General features: G+C 55.8%; 3 protein-coding genes across 5 annotated transcripts in view; all 3 read left to right on the forward strand.

Annotated features, from left to right (window-relative positions):
- The first annotated feature begins 477 nt into the window (after nt 1–477).
- On the forward strand, nt 478–6341 carry LOC138093991 (glutathione S-transferase theta-3-like). Of its 2 annotated transcripts, XM_068990173.1 has the most exons (5): nt 478–652; nt 2004–2091; nt 2570–2720; nt 4690–4866; nt 5177–6321. In XM_068990173.1, the coding sequence occupies exons 1-5, from the start codon at nt 541–543 to the stop codon at nt 5366–5368; spliced, it is 720 nt and encodes a 239-aa protein (XP_068846274.1). In that variant the 5' UTR covers nt 478–540; the 3' UTR covers nt 5369–6321. The 2 variants fall into 2 exon arrangements, with proteins under 2 accessions (XP_068846274.1, XP_068846275.1); XM_068990174.1 differs by lacking the exons at nt 2570–2720; nt 4690–4866 and having other exon boundaries at nt 5177–6341.
- Nucleotides 6342–6446: 105 nt separating this feature from the next.
- Nucleotides 6447–9204, forward strand: LOC138093992 (D-dopachrome decarboxylase). Of its 2 annotated transcripts, XM_068990176.1 has the most exons (4): nt 6447–6709; nt 7052–7227; nt 7644–7714; nt 9004–9144. In XM_068990176.1, the coding sequence occupies exons 1-3, from the start codon at nt 6479–6481 to the stop codon at nt 7672–7674; spliced, it is 438 nt and encodes a 145-aa protein (XP_068846277.1). In that variant the 5' UTR covers nt 6447–6478; the 3' UTR covers nt 7675–7714; nt 9004–9144. The 2 variants fall into 2 exon arrangements, with proteins under 2 accessions (XP_068846277.1, XP_068846276.1); XM_068990175.1 differs by lacking the exon at nt 7644–7714 and having other exon boundaries at nt 6461–6709; nt 9004–9204.
- Nucleotides 9205–11944: 2740 nt separating this feature from the next.
- Nucleotides 11945–17930, forward strand: part of CABIN1 (calcineurin binding protein 1) — a 75319-nt gene continuing 69333 nt past the window's right edge. The window contains exon 1 of the mRNA XM_068989478.1: nt 11945–11981. The gene's annotated coding sequence lies outside the window, so the exon portion shown is untranslated. The remainder of the gene's footprint in view (nt 11982–17930) is intronic.

Genomic DNA, 17930 nt, shown 5'->3' on the forward strand with positions numbered 1-17930 from the left:
CCGGGTGCGGAGGACCACGCGCCCTCCCCCGCCTCCAGCCTGGGCCGTGGGCCCCCGGGAGGCTGCGGCATCTTCTACTCCTGTTTGTGTTCCTGGGGACTCTGACGTCCCTCCTCTTCCAGCCCCCGCTCTGAGGAGGGAGGTGGCCTGGGCTCACCCTTTGACCCGAAGTTCACTGAGTGGCTGCTCTGGAAGCGCCCTTGGTCTCGTTCCCCCAGTACCCCTCCCGTCCCGTCCCATTTGACGCCGGTTAGACGCTGCTGTTCAGGTGAGGGGACTGACACGCGAGAGACACAGAGTCTGTCTCCTTGAACCCTGCCGGGCAGGAAACGGAGCCCAGCTCAGAACCCCGCAGAGGGAAGGCGGGAGAGCGAGGCCGCCGCTGATTGGCCCAAAGTCCTCCGGCGCCGTCCAATGGGCGGGAAGGGTGTGGCCGGGCTCGGGTACCGGGAGCTGCGCACACCCCTCGGCTGGGTGACCGGTGGAACCTGCCCGCCGCCGTTCCCGTCGTGGGTCCTGCCCGCCGTTCCCGCCCCCGCCATGGGCCTGGAGCTCTACCTGGACCTGCTGTCCCAGCCCTGCCGCGCCGTCTACATCTTCGCCAAGAAGAACCGCATCCCCTTCGAGCTGCGCACCGTGGACCTGCTCAAAGGTGGGCCGGACAAGCAAGCAGGCCGGGGAGCTGGGTGTCCCTGTGGCCCCCGAGTCGGGAGGCCGGTGCAGACAGGCTCCCGTCGGAAACCGTGGCTTCGGCCATCGATTGTGTATTGTCCGTCGTTCCTTTGCCTAGTGAATACCAACCGTTCTTCACACCCAGGTTAAGGGGGACAGAGCAGGTAGATAGCAGTGCCGGGTGCGGCCGGGGTTGGGGCGGGGCGAAGTGGAGGAAAGTGGAGAGACGGCTCTCCATACCACGGAGACGCGGCCTCCTGGTTCTCAGCAGCGGCAGCCCCCACGCGTGACTGCCCAGAAGATTGTTCGCCTGTACCTGGCCTCCGCTTTACTCCTTCCTACCTGTGCCCGCCTAGGTCCCCTCCACTTGGGCAGAATCCCGCGGAGGGAGCAGGGCTGTCACCGGACCTTAGCAGGAGCTCTGGATTCAGAGCCCCTCGGGGCAGGCTGGGAGCGACACCGTGCTTGACTGAGTCTGCCCGCCTTCTGCCTCTGGCGCCCCAGCCCGAGCCACCTCCTGCTTTGGTGCCACCTTGCTCTGCCTTCTCAGTGATCCTTGGGGTGAGGGCCGAGCACAGAGGCTGTTTCTGGAGGGAGAATAGATCGTGGTGATCCTGCCCACAAGGGGGAAGGAGCAGAAAGGCCCGCAGGTAGTCTTGTGACCAGGCTGGGGTCCTGTGACAAGGCTGGAGCCCTGCTCCGCTAAAGCCTCCGGCTTCACACTCAGTACTTGGTGTCCCCTCCACACGGGCCTGAGCTGGTAGTGGTGGTGGAAGGCCTGCAGTATGCAGAAGTGAGCCAGACCGGGGGGCCCTGGTGGGGAAGGAGTCTGGAAGGGTTGGCACAGGAAGGAAAGAGGAGCGACCTGCAGGAGGCTGGGTGGCTGAGCAGGTCAGGCATGGCTGGTGCGAGTGAGGTTTGCTCAGATCTGGGAACAGGTGTGTGGACAGGTCACCCAGTTAGCACAGAGAGGTGGGGCTCTGCAGGGGACCAGCCTAGAGCCCAGGGAGGGGGCTGGAGGGCCTGATGCAGGGATGGAGTTGACCGGGGCTGGGGGTTTGCGGCTGCAGAAACCCACCCTCCCGTCTCTCTGCCCAAGCCCAAGTTGAGATGCTCCTTAGCCCAGGTCCAGAGCAGGTGGACACGGGAACAGGAACCTCCGGTGGGCTCAGGGGATGTCACCCCCTGACCAGCGGAGTGGCCTTCTCTTTCCTGACGCCCCACCAGGACAGGGGCCCCAGAAAGTTGGTGGCTGGTTGTTGGGGTGGGAGTGGACAGAGATCTTAGAGGCCTCACAGTTCTCCCCAGCTGCCTCACCGGTCACTCCACAGGCCAGAACCACAGCGATGACTTTGTCCAGGTGAACCCCCTGAGGAAGGTGCCAGCCCTGAAGGATGGGGACTTCACCTTGGCTGAGAGGTAAAGGGCCCCTGGGCCGCACCTGTCGGCCATCTGTGTGTCCACCGTTGATGGCTTGGCTCATGGCTTGAGTATCCCAAGTCCCTGTTCCGGCCCAAGGGGTGGAGAGTGGCTTGAAGTGGGCAGAGGTGCCCAGGGCTGGAGGGGCGCCTGGCCTCTCCTGGCACTGCCTGAGCTCCGGAGACTGGGGGGAATGGTACTGGAGTCCTCTGAAGCCCCACGACACTTTGTTTTCCCCTCGGTGCCGGAGATGCTAGACGGCCCAGTGTAGACCTGTATGGCCCTGGCTGTCACCCGACCCCTCTGGGCCTCGGATTCCTGCTTGTGTACCAGAACCAGGAAGCCGCTGAGATGCTCCACCCACAGGATCTAGGGAAAGACGTGTGAGGTCAGGGCCAGGCCTCACCCAGGGCCTGGTCCCTGTGGAACGGCTGATGAGTGACTGGGACATGTCCTCTGCACCCCCCTTGTCCTCCAGTGTGGCCATCCTGCTGTATCTGGCCCGCAAGTACGAGGCCCCTGACCACTGGTACCCCCAAGACCTGCAGGCCCGAGCCCGCGTGGACGAGTACCTGTCGTGGCAGCACACGGCCCTCCGGATGAGCTGCACCCGGGCCATGTGGCAGAAGGTGAGCCCTGGGGCAGGGAGCCCTCCAGGATGATCAAGGGGCCGGGCTCTCTGTCGAAGCTGAGAACACTAAATGCTAGAATGCCAGAGAGGCTCCAGGGCAACGGACTTGTTTCCCAGAGAGGAAACTGAGGCACAGAGCCTGGGAACGACTCCCCCAAGGTGTCTTATCAAAAACACATTTATTTGTTGAGTTGTTTTCGGCTCCGCTAGATCTTCCTTGCTGGGAGCAGGCTCGGGGGCACGGGCTCCAGGACTCGCGGCTCGCAGGCTGAATGGCCCCGAGGCACGTGGGGTCTTCCGGGACTGGGGATGGAAGCCGTGTCCTCCCCTGCACTGGCAGGTGGATACTAAACCAGGGCTTTCCTGAGCCACCAGGAAAGCCCCCCCTCCTCAGGTCTTGATTCCCGAGTTGCTGGAAATGAACCCTCTGCTTTCCTGCACATGTCACACTGCCTAGGAATGTTTGCCTCTTGTCGGGGAAAAGCATCAAGCCCTCGCTTTGCCACACACGTACTTTTCAGATGGAGAGATGCTAAGTGACAAACCTCGAAGTAGGAAGAAATGAGATATTCACTAAATGTTGATCTAATTTCTGGGTATGCAAAGATTGATAAGCCTAATAACAGTGAGAGACTTAAAGAAAAGACTCATCAATTTTATGTGGTGAAATCTGTAGAAGAAGGGGGAAAAAAAAGGGAGAATTAAAGCCAGCAAAAAAAAAAAAACACTGGGGAAAATCTTGGCAAAGATATGTTAGAAAGAAGTAACATTCTTGATATTTAAGATGTTCTTAGAAGCCCATCAGACAAAGACAGGAGAAAAACGGGCAGAGGAAACCAGCAGAGATGTAGCTGAAGGACAGAGAGAAAGGGGCAGTAAGTGGATGAAAACATTTAACTTCAGTAAAAACCAAGCAAATGCGCATTAAAGGAGCATGCAGATACCATTTTTGCTTATCAAATGTGCAGAGGCCTTTGCCATGAGCCCTGAGCCGTGATCAGCGCCCAGTACCCAGCGGTCATCCTGTGTGTGTGAGGGGTTGAGCACTGCGCCTGGGCCCTCAGCAGCGCACTGAGAGCTTGCAGTCCTAGCACCGCGCCGCCAGGGAGTTCCATCTTGGGGCCCATTTGGCCCAAAGAAAGTTTCCATAGCTTTAAAAGCCATGGGCTTCTGTGGTGGCTCAGTGGTAAAGAATCTGCCGGCCAGTGCAGGAGACTCGGGTTCAATCCCTGGGTCGGGAAGATCCCCTGGAGGAGGAAAAGGGAACCCACTCTTACAATCTTTCCTGGGAAATCCCATGGACAGAGGAACCTGGCCGCTGCCTACAGCCCATGGGGCATAAAAGACTTGGACACGACTTAGGGACTCAACAATGACAATAAAAGCTGTGGTCGGGGAGGCAGCCTGGTGCATTTGAGGGCCGAATGGAGAGAAGCTGAGGAGAGTGAGTGTAGATCTTTGCTACTGAGTGTGGTCCATGGGCCGCGAGCAAGACGGTCATCTGGGAGCTTGGCAGTGCAGAGGCTGCCCCCACCAGGTGCACTGATTAGGAGCATACACTTCAAGCACATCCTAGAGGGATCTGCAGGCCCATTCCCACAGACTCCCATGTGAGAGGCCTGGGGTGGAGTCGGGGGTGGTGGGAGCATGGGAGAGGATGGCTGCTGCTGTGTGTTGAGACCTTTGCGGGGCAGGGGCAGTAGTGAGTCATGGCAGGCTTTATGCAGGAAGAAGCTACAGGCAGACTGGGGTTGCAGAGGGATCCCCTGGCTGCCTGGTGTCAGGACCCAGGGAGAGGTGGAGGCTGGCCATGCGTGAGTCAGCGATGAGGCCCGGGCCGGTGGTGGCCGTGGGTGGGAAGGGGTGACGGGAGTGAGGAGAAATGCGCAGGATGGCTGGCCAACAGGATGAGAGCCGGAACCAGGCCGGGCCCTAGGCAGACGCTGAGCCCCCTCTCTGCCTGCCAGATGATGTTCCCCGTGTTCCTGGGCCAACGGGTGCCCCCTGAGACACTGGCAAACACTCTGGCCGAGCTGGACCGGTGCCTGCAGCTGCTTGAGGACAAGTTCCTGAAGGACCAGGACTTCCTGGCCGGGCCCCACGTCTCAGTGGCGGACTTGGTGGCCATCACAGAGCTGATGCACGTGAGTGCTGTGGGGCAGGGGGGCTGCTGAGCAGCGGGGCACACTGGGAGGAAGCCCGTGCACCAGCTCTCATTGCTCTTTCTGGCTGGGGGTAGAGGGGGGCCCTGGGTGGGCCACGTCCCCTCTGAGCCTCAGGGTCCTCATCTGTAAAAAGCGGCCTCAAACCCCACCCTGCAGGGATACTGAGCAGTTTCCTGGTGTTTCCTCTAGTGGCAGAGGCGGGGAAATCCACCCAGGGGATCCCTAGGCCAGGGGGGGCCTTCTGCTTCCCTGGGCACCTCCGCCCTCCAGTCAGCTCCCTCTCCTGCAGCCCGTCAGTGCCGGCTGTGACATCTTCAAAAGCCGGCCTAAGCTGGCCGCATGGCGCCAGCGCGTGGAAGCTGCGGTGGGGGAGAGCCTCTTCCGAGAGGCCCACGCGGTCCTCATGCAGGCCAAGGACCTGCCTCCAGCAGACACTGCCGTGAAGGAGAGGCTGAAGCCCTTAGCGCAACTGTTCTTGTAGTGAGTCCCGGCGAGCCTGCCACGGCACTCTAAGAAATGGCGCTCCCTCCCCTCGGCTGTGGGCCGAAACACGGCTCCCGCTCAGCGTCCGGGCCACAGTGCTCTCCACACGCCAGCCCTGCATGCCTTCCTCTGTCCGTCCGCTAAGTTCACCCTTACCCCTTGCACGCTGACTTCCATGTGAACTCTGGAAAGAGCCCCAGTAAACACAAAAGTGACCCTGGCCCTCTCTTGTTCGAAAATTTTCCCTGGTTTCTGCCCTGAGGCTAAAGGACAAAGGGTGAGTGCTTTAATATGCCCACTTACATAAAGTTTTAGGTATGTAGTTGGAATCGTTCATATACACCCACGTAAGTTCAACGACCTTTGCTATTTACAATTCTAACAGCTTTCCAACGCTGATGAAAGTACCACGTTTGGCCACATCAACAGACATCCACACGCTCAATAACAGCTTTTGTTTCACCCCTAAAAAATACAGCGTCCCGTAAACATTGCTGGTAATTCGACCGGGGCTTTGGCTGGCTATCACCACCCCCCTGGTGGGCGATCCTTCACCGTGAGGCAAGGTTGCCACAGGCACAAGAAGCCACAAGGGTGTTTTTGTCCGTGGGTACCAGGCAGGGATGCAGCGAACTCGAGGGTCTCTGCCCAGCCCCACTCGAGCCCCCAGGCTTCACCTGGTCTGATCAAAAGAAGAGCGTTTTAGCACGTCGAACGTGAGTTGCCCGACGCAGAGACAACTCATTCAAAAAAATTTTAATACTCCGTGACGATGTAGCATTGTTAGCGTGGAGCCTGGGGGTAGCCCCTCCGGGTGTGTGTATTTGGGCGTGTTCAGACCTCCACCTAAATATTAGCCAAAGCGCTGGAAAGCCACAGGGGACAGGAAGCCGCGGCCAGCACGGCCGGAGCGGGGCGCGGGCGGGGCCTGGTGTGTGGGCGGGGCTCGGCACGGCCAATACCTCGTTGGGGGCGGGGTCACAAGGAGGGGGCCGGGCTACCACACTTCCGGAAATCAGCGCCAGCCCTGGCGGCGGCTCTCTGCTGAGACCCGGGGGGGATGTAGCCCAGACAGCCAATCAGGGGGCGCTGAGTTTCTGTCCAGCCAATGAGGAGAGCAGGTTTCCGTTGCGCCCCGCCCCCGCTCCCCGTCGCCCGACCCTCAAGAACACAGACCCGGACCCCGCGCCTCGTTTCTCCCCGGCGACCGTTCGCACCCTTCCCGCTGCACATGCCGTTCGTAGAGCTGGACACGAGCCTGCCCGCCGGCCGCGTGCCCGCGGGGCTGGAGAAGCGGCTCTGCGCGGCCACTGCCGCCATCCTGAGCAAGCCTGAGGACGTGAGCCTGCGCTGGGGAGCACGGGGCGGGGAGGAGGCTGGCGGACCGGGGTCGGGCTCTATCTGCGACCCCGCTTCCCTAGCGTGACCCCGACTCTTCCGCGCCCGCCCGCCCGCCGCCAACTCCGTCCTCCCGCACTCCAGGGCCCTGCGGCCCCGTCCGCAACACGTGCTCCGTGTCGGCTTGGCCGGCCGTGACCCCGAAGTGACCTCCAAGGACCCCGACCCGTGCCCCCAGCCCTGACCCCCGTGGAGCTCGCGCGTCTGCACCCCGCGCTCCCCAGGTCCTCAGCACGATCCCCGCCTAACGCCGCCTTCAGGCTAAACTCCCGTGTCCCCGCAGCGCGTGAACGTGACGGTGCGGTCCGGCCTGGCCATGGTGGTGAACGGCTCGGCGGAGCCCAGCGCCCAGCTGCTCGTCTCCTCCATCGGTGTGGTGGGGACGGCCGAGGAGAACCGTGGCCACAGCGCGCGCTTCTTCGAGTTTCTCACCAAGGAGCTGGACCTGGCCGAGGACCGGTGCGTGGGGGGGGGGGGGGGGGGCAGGGAGAGGACCCTCTTGGGACTGCTGTGCCACTGGGGGCCGGGATCCCACCTCAGGCCCCTCCTAAGTTTGGGGGGAAAATTAATTCCTCACGCTGGACAAGAAGGATCTGGTGCCGCCTGGGCCCTTGACCCCATGGGCCGGTGGACGGCCCACCTTGAGAGTGGTAGTGGAATTGAATGAATTCCTGGCTCTGCAGTGGTGCCTGTGACACCTGGGCAAGGTATGGCTTCTTGGACCTCCGTGTTTCCATCTGTGAAATGGGAAGGCTCCCCTTTAACCACTCCTGGGAGCACTGCATGGGACGACACTACTGTACCTGCCTTGGCACCTGACAGGGCAGAATGTTGCTACCCCGGCAGAACCAAAGCCACCTATCATCTGCCCTCAGGTTTTTCCATATGTTGGGAAAACAGGAGTAATCTTCTAGAACTTCTCTAAGCTGGACCGGAGGAATTCTGGGTATGTCCTGAGGCTGTGACCTTTGGGTCCCATGCAGGTGGGGGAATCCAAACAAACCTGGAATTAAGCCATGTCTGGTTTGTAACCTTCTCTTCTCTGAATAGAGAGGCATGGATCAAATGGTTCCCAAGAAGCCCTCGGTGATTGTTTTTCAGTCATTCAGTTGTGTCCAGCTCTTTGCGACCCCATGGACTGCAGCATACCAGGTTTCCAGGCCCTTCACCATCTCCTGGAGCTTGCTCAAACTCATGTCCATTGAGTTGGTGATGCCGTCCAATCATCTAGTCCTCTGTCATCCCCTTCTCCTGCCTTCAATCTTTCCCAGCATCAGGGTCTTTTCTAATGAGTCGGCTTCTAATAAGAAGGCCCCATGGCTCCCAAACCTGGGATTCCGTGGCAAGGTCATGGTTTCTTCTTGGGTGAAAAATATTCCCAAGCCGAGTCTATGCCTATGAGGAACTAACTGCATAAGAATCTTGAAAGAACGTTTCAGAATGGAGCCTTTGTTGGCCCAGAAAGAGTGGGTGAAGAATGGTCACTTCTGGGGGTGCTTAGACCTGGCCCTTAATCTGGGGAGCCATAAGAATTCTAACAATGATAAGCAACCTGTAATTTACCACATACCAGAGATTTGATAGGTAATTCACATGCATGACCCCATTTGATCCTTCGAAGTTTTGTGCCTCTGTCTACAGCCCCCATGTGGACATGCCATCCCATTATGGGGACATCTCATCCCACAATGGAGATAGCTCCATTATGCCCATTTACAGATGGGACGGGACAACTGAGGTTGTCACATATACCTCCTTGGCCCTAGGTTATCCCAAGTATCCTGTTTCTGCACAAGGAACTTCCTGTCACTTCTGGGAGAGGAGCTCATTCACTCACTCCACAGATAATGTGGGGAGGGAGGTGCTTATGCCTGGACTCCTTGAGCCAGGCTTTGCAAAAACAGGGGCTGGGATACTGCACATGTGTGCTCCTGGGGGCCTGCAGTTTGGGAGAGAGAAGGCTCCCCATGAACCCACATACAGTGACCACAGAGGCTGCCTGTCTGTCCCGGGTGGGTGATGACGGTGTGCAGCCACCATTCCACCCCTGACATGCCCACTGCCCTGTCCGGGGTTTGCGGAGAGTGTTCATGGGGTGAGACAGGCTTGCAAAATGCCTGGTGGGGCTAAGGCAGGCTCCTTGGAGCCCACAGTGGGTATGTCTGGCTAGGGGGATGTTAGAATGTAAGGCGTTAGCCAAAGAGCTGATGACATCTTTTTCTCCATCTCCTGAAGGATAATGATCCGCTTTTTCCCCTTGGAGCGCTGGCAGATTGGCAAGAAGGGGACAGTCATGACCTTTTTATGATGGGCGTGTAGGGCATCCAGGGCCTCTGAGCTGACAGCCCTTCCAGAGAGGCCTCCTGGCAGTGAGGGCCTGGTGGACACCAGCTTCTGGCACCTCCGTGTGGTTCTCCTCCCCATCCTCACAACAAATAAATTAAGCGAGCTTTGTCTCAAACCTGACTTCTCTACTTCCCTTTGCCACTGCCTTCCCCCACCCACACCCCCTGGCATTCTGGGTCACTCTGGACAGCAGGTTGGTTTATGAAGTGGGGACCTTAAGGGAACCTGGGAGGTGGGCTGTTCCTGTCCTCAGGGGCTGTGTTTCATGTCTTATATTTGGCTGCTGGAATCAGGGTGGAGGGCTTCTTGGAGTCGCTCCTCTTCATGCCCCTGCTCAGGCTGGCGGGGAGCGGCAGGCAACTGGTCCCGCCTAGGCCTTCCTGCAGACTCTGCTGACCCGACATTCCTGCCCTCAGCCCGGGCTTCAGGGCCCTTCCCTGGGCATTGCCAGACTCCCATCGTCTCTTGTGAGTCTTGCTGAGAATTCTCTGTAGCTGTGTACCTTGTAAGATCCACATGCCAAATGGCAAACCCAGAAATGCAGCCTCTGCTTCTGGAAATGGAATGAATGGAATCTTGTTACTGCCCCGGCCCCTGCCGCCAATCTAAAGCCATATCATGCTTTTGCGTTGCAGAGGATGCGGGGGTGGGGTGGGGGTGGGGGTGGGGGTGGGGGGTGGAGGTGTGGCATGGAAGTCTCCTTTTCAGCTTTCTTCCAGATGCAGCGTTTACATCTCTGGGCAATACTTTCCCTGCCCCCTTAAAGCTTTGATCATTCTTGTGCACCAATGAATACCAAACTGCTTTGCAGTCTGCCTGGTTAATAAGTTTCCTAAGGAATGTGCCTGAGCCTACTGAGCCCACCGTGTTTACCTGGCCACCACTGTTCAGTGGCTCAGCTGCATCCAACTCTTCGCGACTGCGGCACGCCAGGCTTTCCTGTCCTTCACCACCTCCTGGAGCTTGCTCAGATTCATGCCCACGGAGTCAGTGATGCCATCCAACCATCTAGTCCCCTGTCATCTCCTTCTCTTCCTGCCTTCAATCTTTCCCAGTATCAGGGTCTTTTCTAATGAGTCAGCTCTTCTCACCAGGTGGCCAAAGTACTGGAGCTTCAGTTTCAGCAGCAGTCCTTCCCAGTGAATATTGAGGGTTGACTTCCTTTAGGATTCACTGGTTTAATCTCCTTGCAGTCCAACGGACTCTCAAGAGTCTTCTTCAGCACAATTCAAAAGCATCAATTCTTCAGCCCTCAGCCTTCTTTATGGTCTAACTCTCACATCCATACTTGACTACTAGAAAAACCATAGCTTTGACCACCACTGAGAACTTGTTAAAAGCTACAGATTGGAGGTCCTACCCTTGGCTCCCTGTCCCAGTTGTCTCGGCACTCATTCCTTCTGCCAGCATGGATGTCCTGCTTCCCAAAGGGGCTCAGGGAATGTTTGTGGGTTGGAGGTAAATGAGTGGTTGAAGCGCTCAAGGAGGGATTCAGGCCTAAAACCTTTCCAGGACCACAAGGTAACAGCATCCAATCTGGTCTCCTCATCAGTGTCATCCTCATCAGTGAGTGAGGTCATCTGTTTGCAGTGAGGACTGGCCCCTTGACCCATTCGGGCATCAGGGCCCCCCATTTTGCCCCTTGATAACACGGTGCTGCATGAGACTCCTGCATAGCCTGCACTGTTTCTCAGCACAGACTTTTGCTACACAGCTCCCTGCTGCTTGGAACACCCTCCCCATTTTTATTCAAGTTTCACTTCAGAACATCTTTCATGATACAACTCAGGGGTGAGAGCTGTATCCAAGGTTGCAAGTTATCTCTGAAACTTTGAAACCACCTGTTTATGGTCTGTTTAAACCCTCCCACCACCACCACCTCCCACCAGGTTATACCCCAAATTAAGGTTGGTGATTAAGTTATTTTTGTACTTCCTGGCATATCAATAAAGCTTTATTGTACCTAACTGTCTACGAGTTCTTCACCATGATTTTACTAAAGTCAAAGGGAAAGCCATAACATTTGTACTTTAAATCCTTCTTGCTGGACTCAGGCCTCTGTGAATGTCAACCAGTGTGAAGCCCCTTCCTAAAACACGTAGCTCCCAAGACCGTTGCCCCCTAAGTCCCAGGCCCTGCGTCGGAAACCCTTCAGATCTGCTTGTATATTGTGGAAACGGATCCTTCGTCAGTCGTTTCATTTGTTATTCTCTCCCATTCTGAGGGCTGTCTTTTCACCTTGCTTATCGTTTCCTTTGCTGTGCAAAAACATTTAAGTTTAATCAGGTCCCACTTGTTTACTTTTGTTTTTTATTTCCCGTGAATCTTGCTTTGGTTTATGTCATCAAGGGTTCTGCTTGTGTTTTCCTCTAAGAGTTTCATAGTTTCTGGTCATACATTTAGGTCTGCCCTTTTATCTTCTGCGTCAAGAGTTGCTTGTATCTGTGTCTTTTAGGCTTCGGGTAAACGTCAACGAGGATGCTCTTCCTTCCCCTGTTCGCTCTAAGTGTCCCCACGTCGCCGCGGTCTCCACAGCACCTGTCCGAAGTCTGAAACAGTAGTGCGTTACTGATACTACTGCGCAGGGTAGTTACTGTGCAGGGCCGCGGGCCTGGCCCCTCCAACCCGGCGCCTCCTAGCTACCAGGACTGGTGGGAGCTGGCGCCGAGTCCGCAGCCGCGCTCGGAGCTCTGCGCGTGGCCGCGTCCGCAGGCAGCCGGGGCCCCGCGCGCCGGACGGCGCGTGCGCGCTCTCTGATTGGCCGGCGCAGCCGGCGCCTGAGCCAATGGGAGCGCACCTTGTTGTCAGGCGCGCAGCCGGCCGGCGCTGGGGGTCGGCCGCCCTGGCGGTTGCTGTGGAGACGGCTGGTGAGCCCGCGGGCGACGGGGTTGGGGCGCGACTCTGAGGGCTGGGGTGGGGGCGGAAGCCTGAGGGGCGGCGGGCGCGGGGCCCGGCCGGGCTGGCGCCAGCGCTCCCCGCGAAGAGACCGAGGCCGGGAGCCGGAGCGGCCCGGCGGGGGCCTCTAGCCAGCTCCCTGCTCAGCCCGGCGGCCTGAGAGTGGGGGGCTTCGCCTGGGGACGGCGGTCGCGGCGCAGGGCCCCGCGCTGAGCCCCCGCCTCGCGTCCTTCCATTCCACCTTCGCGGCGGTGCTGCGCGGTGAGCGCCCCTTGCGGGTGGTGTCGCGCGTCCCCGGCTCCCCCCGCGGCCCGGCGGCTCCAGGCTGCAAGCCGCGGCCGCCCCGCCGCCCCTGGGGCCGATCGAGGCTCCGGACCGCGGCGGGGGGCGCTGCGCAGGCGGCTCTGGGGCCTCTCGCTTCTCGGGCGCCTGGGTCACTGCAGGGCGTGCTGTGTATGCGGCTTCCACGCGGCTGGGCTTCCCTCCGTGTTGACCCTTCTTTTGGTTGTTGCTTAAGCCGTGTCCGACGCTTTGCGACCCCATGACTGCAGCACGCCAGGCCTCCCGGTCCGTCGCCAACTCCCGGAGTTCACCCAAACCCATGTCCATTTGAATCGGTGATGGCATCCAACCATCTCATCCTCTGTCGTCCCCTTTTCCTCTCGACTTCAATCTTTCCCAGCATCACTGTCTTTTCCAGTTAGCCGGCCTCTCTTTGCTTTTTTATAATATTATTATTTCTTGTGACTATGTGTATACTTATAATGATATGAGTACTTGGGGGCTCTACATTGTCTAGTAAGTACTTGGGACACAGCCAAAGACAGTATGTAAGAGTGGGGCAGTGTTTCTATAACATTTTATTTAAGGACACTGAAGTTTGAGTCTTATGTAAGTTTTACGTAATTTTCTTGTGTCCCGAAGTGTTTCAACCATTTGAAAATGTAGAAATCATTCTTTGCTCACTAGCCCACTGTTTTGCTACAGCCCAAGAGCAGAGAATGGTTTTTACGTTTTTAAATAGTTGAAAAGCAAACTCAAATTAGGTCCATCGTCCCCCGCCACCCCCCATCCCTAAGACTGGGAATGCAAGATTATATGGTAGCTCTATTTTTAGTATTTTAAGGAACCTCCTTACTGTTCTCCATAGTGGCTGCACCAGTTTACATTCCCGCCAACAGGGTAAGAGGATTTTCTTTTCTCCATGCCCTCCAGCATTTGTTGTTTGTAGACTTTTTAATGATGGCCCTTCTGATTGGCAAATAGATGGGGAAACAATGGAAACAGTGAGAGGCTTTGTTTTGGGGGGGACTCCAAAATTACTGCAGATGGTGACTGCACCCATGAAATTAAAAGATACTTGTTCCTTGGAAGAAAAGCTATGACCAACCTAGGTAGCATTTTAAAAAGCAGAGACATTACTTTGCCAACAAAGGTCCATCTAGTCAAAGCTGTGGTTTTCCCAGTAGTCATGTATGGATGTGAGAGTTGGGCCATAAAGAAAGTTGTGCACCGAAGAATTGATGCTTTTGAACTGTGATGTTGGAGAAGACTCTTGAGAGTCCCTTGGACTGCAGGGAGATCAAACCAGTCCATCCTGAAGGCAATCAGTCCTGAATATTCATTGGAAGGACTGATGCTGAAGCTCCAATACTTTGGCCACCTGATGCGAAAAACTGACTCATTGGGAAAGACCTTGATGCTGGGAAAGATTAAAGGCAGGAGGAGAAGGGGACGACAGAGGATGAGATGGTTGGATGGCATCACCAACTCTATGGACATGAGTTTAAGTAAGCTCTGGGAGTTGGTGATGGGCAGGGAAGTCTGGTGTGCTGCAGTCCATGGGGTTGCAAAGAGTTGGACACAACTGAGCGACTGAACTGACTGAATAATTAGTGATGTTAAACATATTTTCATGTGTGTTTTGCACGCTTAGTCGCATCCGACTCTAGGACCCCACACTAGGCTCCCCTTTCCACGGGGATTCTACAGGCAGGAATACTGGAGTGGGTCACCATGCCCTCCACCAGGGGATCTTCCCAACCCAGGGATGTAACCCAGGTCTCCTGCATTGCAGGCGGATTCTTCACGGTCTGAGCCACCAGGGAAGCCCCATGTGTCTTTTGGCCGCCTGTATTTTTATTTCTGGCTGTGCAGGGTCTTTGTTGCTGTGTGGCTACTATCTGTTTGCTGCGCGCAGGCTTCTCACTGTGGTGGCTTCTCTTGTTTTGGAGCACGGTCTCTAGGGTGCCTGGGCTTCAGCAGTTGCGGGCTGAGGACGCCATGGCACAGGCTCGGTCGTTCTGGCACGTGGGCTCAGTTGCCCTGTGGCATGTGGCATCTCCCCCACCAAGGACTGAACCTGTGGCCTTGTTTTGGAAGCATGGAGTCTTAACCACTGGGCGGTGTGTCCAGCAAGTCCTGTATGTCTTCTTCGGAGGAGTGTCTATTTAGAACTTATACTGTTTTTTGATTGTGTATTTTTCAATATTCAGCTGTGTGAGAAGTATTTGTATATTTTGGAAATTAATTCGTTATCAGTTGCACCATTTGTAAATATTTTCTCCCATTCTGTAGGTTGTCTTTTAAACTGCACTTAGACTCGGAGAAGGCAATGGCACCCCACTCCAGTACTCTTGCCCGGAAAATCCCATGGACGGAGGAGCCTGGTAGGCTGCAGTCCATGAGGTCACTAAGAGTTGGGGACGACTGAGCGACTTCACTTTCACTTTTCACTTTCATGGATTGGAGAAAGAAATGGCAACCCACTCCAGTGTGGAAAATTGCAACAATGATACAATGAGTTTCCAAATTCCCCCCCCCCCGCCCCCCCTTCCCTAACTTTAACATCTTATATAACCCTAGTGCAATTGTCAGTAAAAGGAAATTCATCCTGATACAATATTATTAACTCAACTGTCACTTTTCTATATAGTTGCAACCCTAGTCCTTAAAGTTCAGTTCAGTTCAGTCACTCAGTCGTGTCCAACTCTTTGCGACCCCATGAATCGTAGCATGCCAGGCCTCCCTGTCCATCACCATCTCCCGGAGTTCACTCAGACTCACGTCCATCGAGTCTGTGACGCCATCCAGCCATCTCATCCTCGGTCATCCCCTTCTCCTCCTGCCCCCAATCCCTCCCAGCATCAGAGTCTTTTCCAGTGAGTCAACTCTTCGCATGAGGTGGCCAAAGTACTGGAGTTTCAGCTTTAGCATCATTCCTTCCCATGAACACCCAGGACTGATCTCCTTCAGGATGGACTGGTTGGATCTCCTTGCAGTCCAAGGGACTCTCAAGAGTCTTCTCCAACACCACAGTGCAAAAGCATCAATTCTTCGGCACTCAGCTTTCTTCACAGTCCAACTCTCACATCCATACATGACCACAGGAAAAACCATAAAAGAATGCTCAAGCTATCACACAATTACACTCATCTCACATGCTAGTAAAGTAATGCTCAAAATTCTCCAAGCCAGGCTTCAGCAATATGTGAACCATGAACTCCCTGATGGTCAAGCTGTTTTTAGAAAAGGCATTGGAACCAGAGATCAAATTGCCAACATCCGCTGGATCGTGGAAAAAGCAAGAGAGTTCCAGAAAAACATCTATTTCTGCTTTCTCGACTATGCCAAAGCCTTTGACTGTGTGAATCACAATAAACTGGAAAATTCTGAAAGAGATGGGAATACCAGACCACCTAACCTGCCTCTTGAGAAATCTGTATGCAGGTCAGGAAGCAACAGTTAGAACTGGACATGGAACAACAGACTGTTTCCAAATAGGAAAAGGAGTACGTCAAGGCTGTATATTGTCACCCTGCTTATTTGACTTATATGCAGAGTACATCATGAGAAGCGCTGGGCTGGAAGAAGCACAAGCTGGAATCAAGATTGCCGGGAGAAATATCAATAACCTCAGATATGCAGATGACACCAGCCTTATGGCAGAAAGTGAAGAGGAACTAAAAAGCCTCTTGATGAAAGTGAAAGAGGAGAGTGAAAAAGTTGGCTTAAAGCTCAACATTCAGAAAACGAAGATCATGGCATCCGGTCCCATCACTTCATGGGAAATAGATGTGGAAACAGTGTCAGACTGTATTTTTCTGGGCTCCAAATCACTGCAGATGGTGACTGCAGCCGTGAAATTAAAAGACGCTTACTCCTTGGAAGAAAAGTTATGACCAACCTAGATAGTATATTCAAAAGCAGAGACATTACTTTGCCGACTAAGGTCCGTCTAGTCAAGCCTATGGTTTTCCCTGTCCTTAAAGTTATTCAGTGTTTTATTAACTTCTTGGCCATGCTGCTGCTGCTGCTGCTAAGTCGCTTCAGTCGTGTCCGACTCTGTGCGACCCCATAGACGGCCGCCCACCAGGCCCCCCCGTCCCTGGGATTCTCCAGGCAAGAACACTGGAGTGGGTTGCCATTTCCTTCTCCAGTGCATGAAAGTGAGAAGTGAAAGTGAAGTTGCTCAGTCGTGTCCTACTCATAGCGACCCCATGGACTGCAGCCCACCAGGCTCCTCCGTCCATGGGATTTTCCAGGCAAGAGTACTGGAGTGGGGTGCCTGCTGCTTGTCTAATATTGCTCATTTTAGGCTTGTCTGCTCTTTTCTCATGATTAGAGAGAAGTTATGCATTTTAGGCCAAAATAACACAAACATGTTCTACCTACGGGGTAAGGTTTTAGAAGTGTCCATATTTTGAGTACTCCATTTTCCACTAGGAACATATTCTGCTACCTGTATGCGTTTTGTAGAGACAGGCATAGGTATTCCGCTAATGAAGTTTCCTTCTATTTGGCCACATGAAATGTCCATTTCTCCCTTACGTGTCCACTGAATTGGTAGCTATGTTATGTTCCCAAATAAGATGCGTATAAAGTTCCTAGAATTCGAAGAAGAAATGGCAGTGTTCTCCCAAATACCCTGGGATGCCAGGCTCTATGAGGTTAACTCCTCGGATGATTTTCGTATTGATGCAAAAATAAATAGTTGGATTTTAAAAGATCTGTGTTCTGGGCGATAAAAAATCCCTCTGCGTTTGCGTGTGCTCCGGCTTCTCCTCTGCTCTTGCTCCCTACCGCGCCCCGCCCCCCGCCCCCTGGCCGTTTGGTGATCACAGTGCCCATCACAGCGTAGTTTATGGTGAAGCCACCGTTTCCAGAGCTAATGAGCGGCATGCTTTGCTTGTTTGAATGTAGAGACCAGGAGATGAGATAGCTAGCGAGCTAGTGGGGCAGTGTCGCCCTTGCCTGCGAAGGAGACTGTCCTTCCTCCTTCCTTGTGAGGGCCCTGGAGACCACAGAGCCCGTGTGGAGGGCGCAGCCGTGAGCTCGCCCTGGGGCCACAGAGCCCGTGTGGAGGGCGCAGCCGTGAGCTCGCCCTGGAGACCACAGAGCCCGTGTGGAGGGCGCAGCCGTGAGCTCGCCCTGGAGACCACAGAGCCCGTGTGGAGGGCGCAGCCGTGAGCTCTGCTGGCGGGAGTCGTGGCCACACACTCAGTCTCTGCCCAGGCTCAGTTACACTACCTGCTGGGCCCACGCGGGGCTCTGTGCTGACCCCCGGCTGGGCCGTTTCCTGGCGCCTCGCTCTGCCCTCCCTGGAGCGTTTGGTGGTGCTGCGTCGGCTGGAGCCCGGTGTTGCCCGGCACCCTGCTGCCCTCTGGAGGCCCCTGAGGGCTCAGTTCTGTGGGCTTCCCCCTGGGGCGTGCCCTCGGCACCCCTGCCGCAGTCAGGCTCCTGCCCTGTCTCCCTTTAGCAGACCCCACAGACCCGCGAGCGTGGGCGTGTCCACCCAGCTGTGCACCCCCCAGCTCTGTCCCCTCCCCCTGAAGGGGCCCTGTCCCGGCAGGAGCCACCCCACCAGGCCCTCTCCCTGGCCCCGCCTCTCTCCCGCTGCTGTGGCCTGGTGGCATCTGCGC

Source organism: Capricornis sumatraensis, chromosome 17 (assembly GCF_032405125.1).
Source record: "Capricornis sumatraensis isolate serow.1 chromosome 17, serow.2, whole genome shotgun sequence".
Taxonomy (NCBI): Eukaryota; Metazoa; Chordata; class Mammalia; order Artiodactyla; family Bovidae; genus Capricornis; species Capricornis sumatraensis.

Bases quoted from the DNA above. Each gene is read 5' to 3' on its own strand.
- LOC138093991 (XM_068990173.1), top strand. From the start codon at position 541: ATGGGCCTGGAGCTCTACCTGGACCTGCTGTCCCAGCCCTGCCGCGCC. The intron at 653-2,003 runs GTGGGCCGGACA...GTCACTCCACAG, and splicing joins CACCGTGGACCTGCTCAAAG to GCCAGAACCACAGCGATGAC. The intron at 2,092-2,569 runs GTAAAGGGCCCC...CTTGTCCTCCAG, and splicing joins GACTTCACCTTGGCTGAGAG to TGTGGCCATCCTGCTGTATC.
- LOC138093992 (XM_068990175.1), top strand. From the start codon at position 6,479: ATGAGGAGAGCAGGTTTCCGTTGCGCCCCGCCCCCGCTCCCCGTCGCC. The intron at 6,710-7,051 runs GTGAGCCTGCGC...GTGTCCCCGCAG, and splicing joins TCCTGAGCAAGCCTGAGGAC to CGCGTGAACGTGACGGTGCG. The intron at 7,228-9,003 runs GTGCGTGGGGGG...CATCTCCTGAAG, and splicing joins CTGGACCTGGCCGAGGACCG to GATAATGATCCGCTTTTTCC.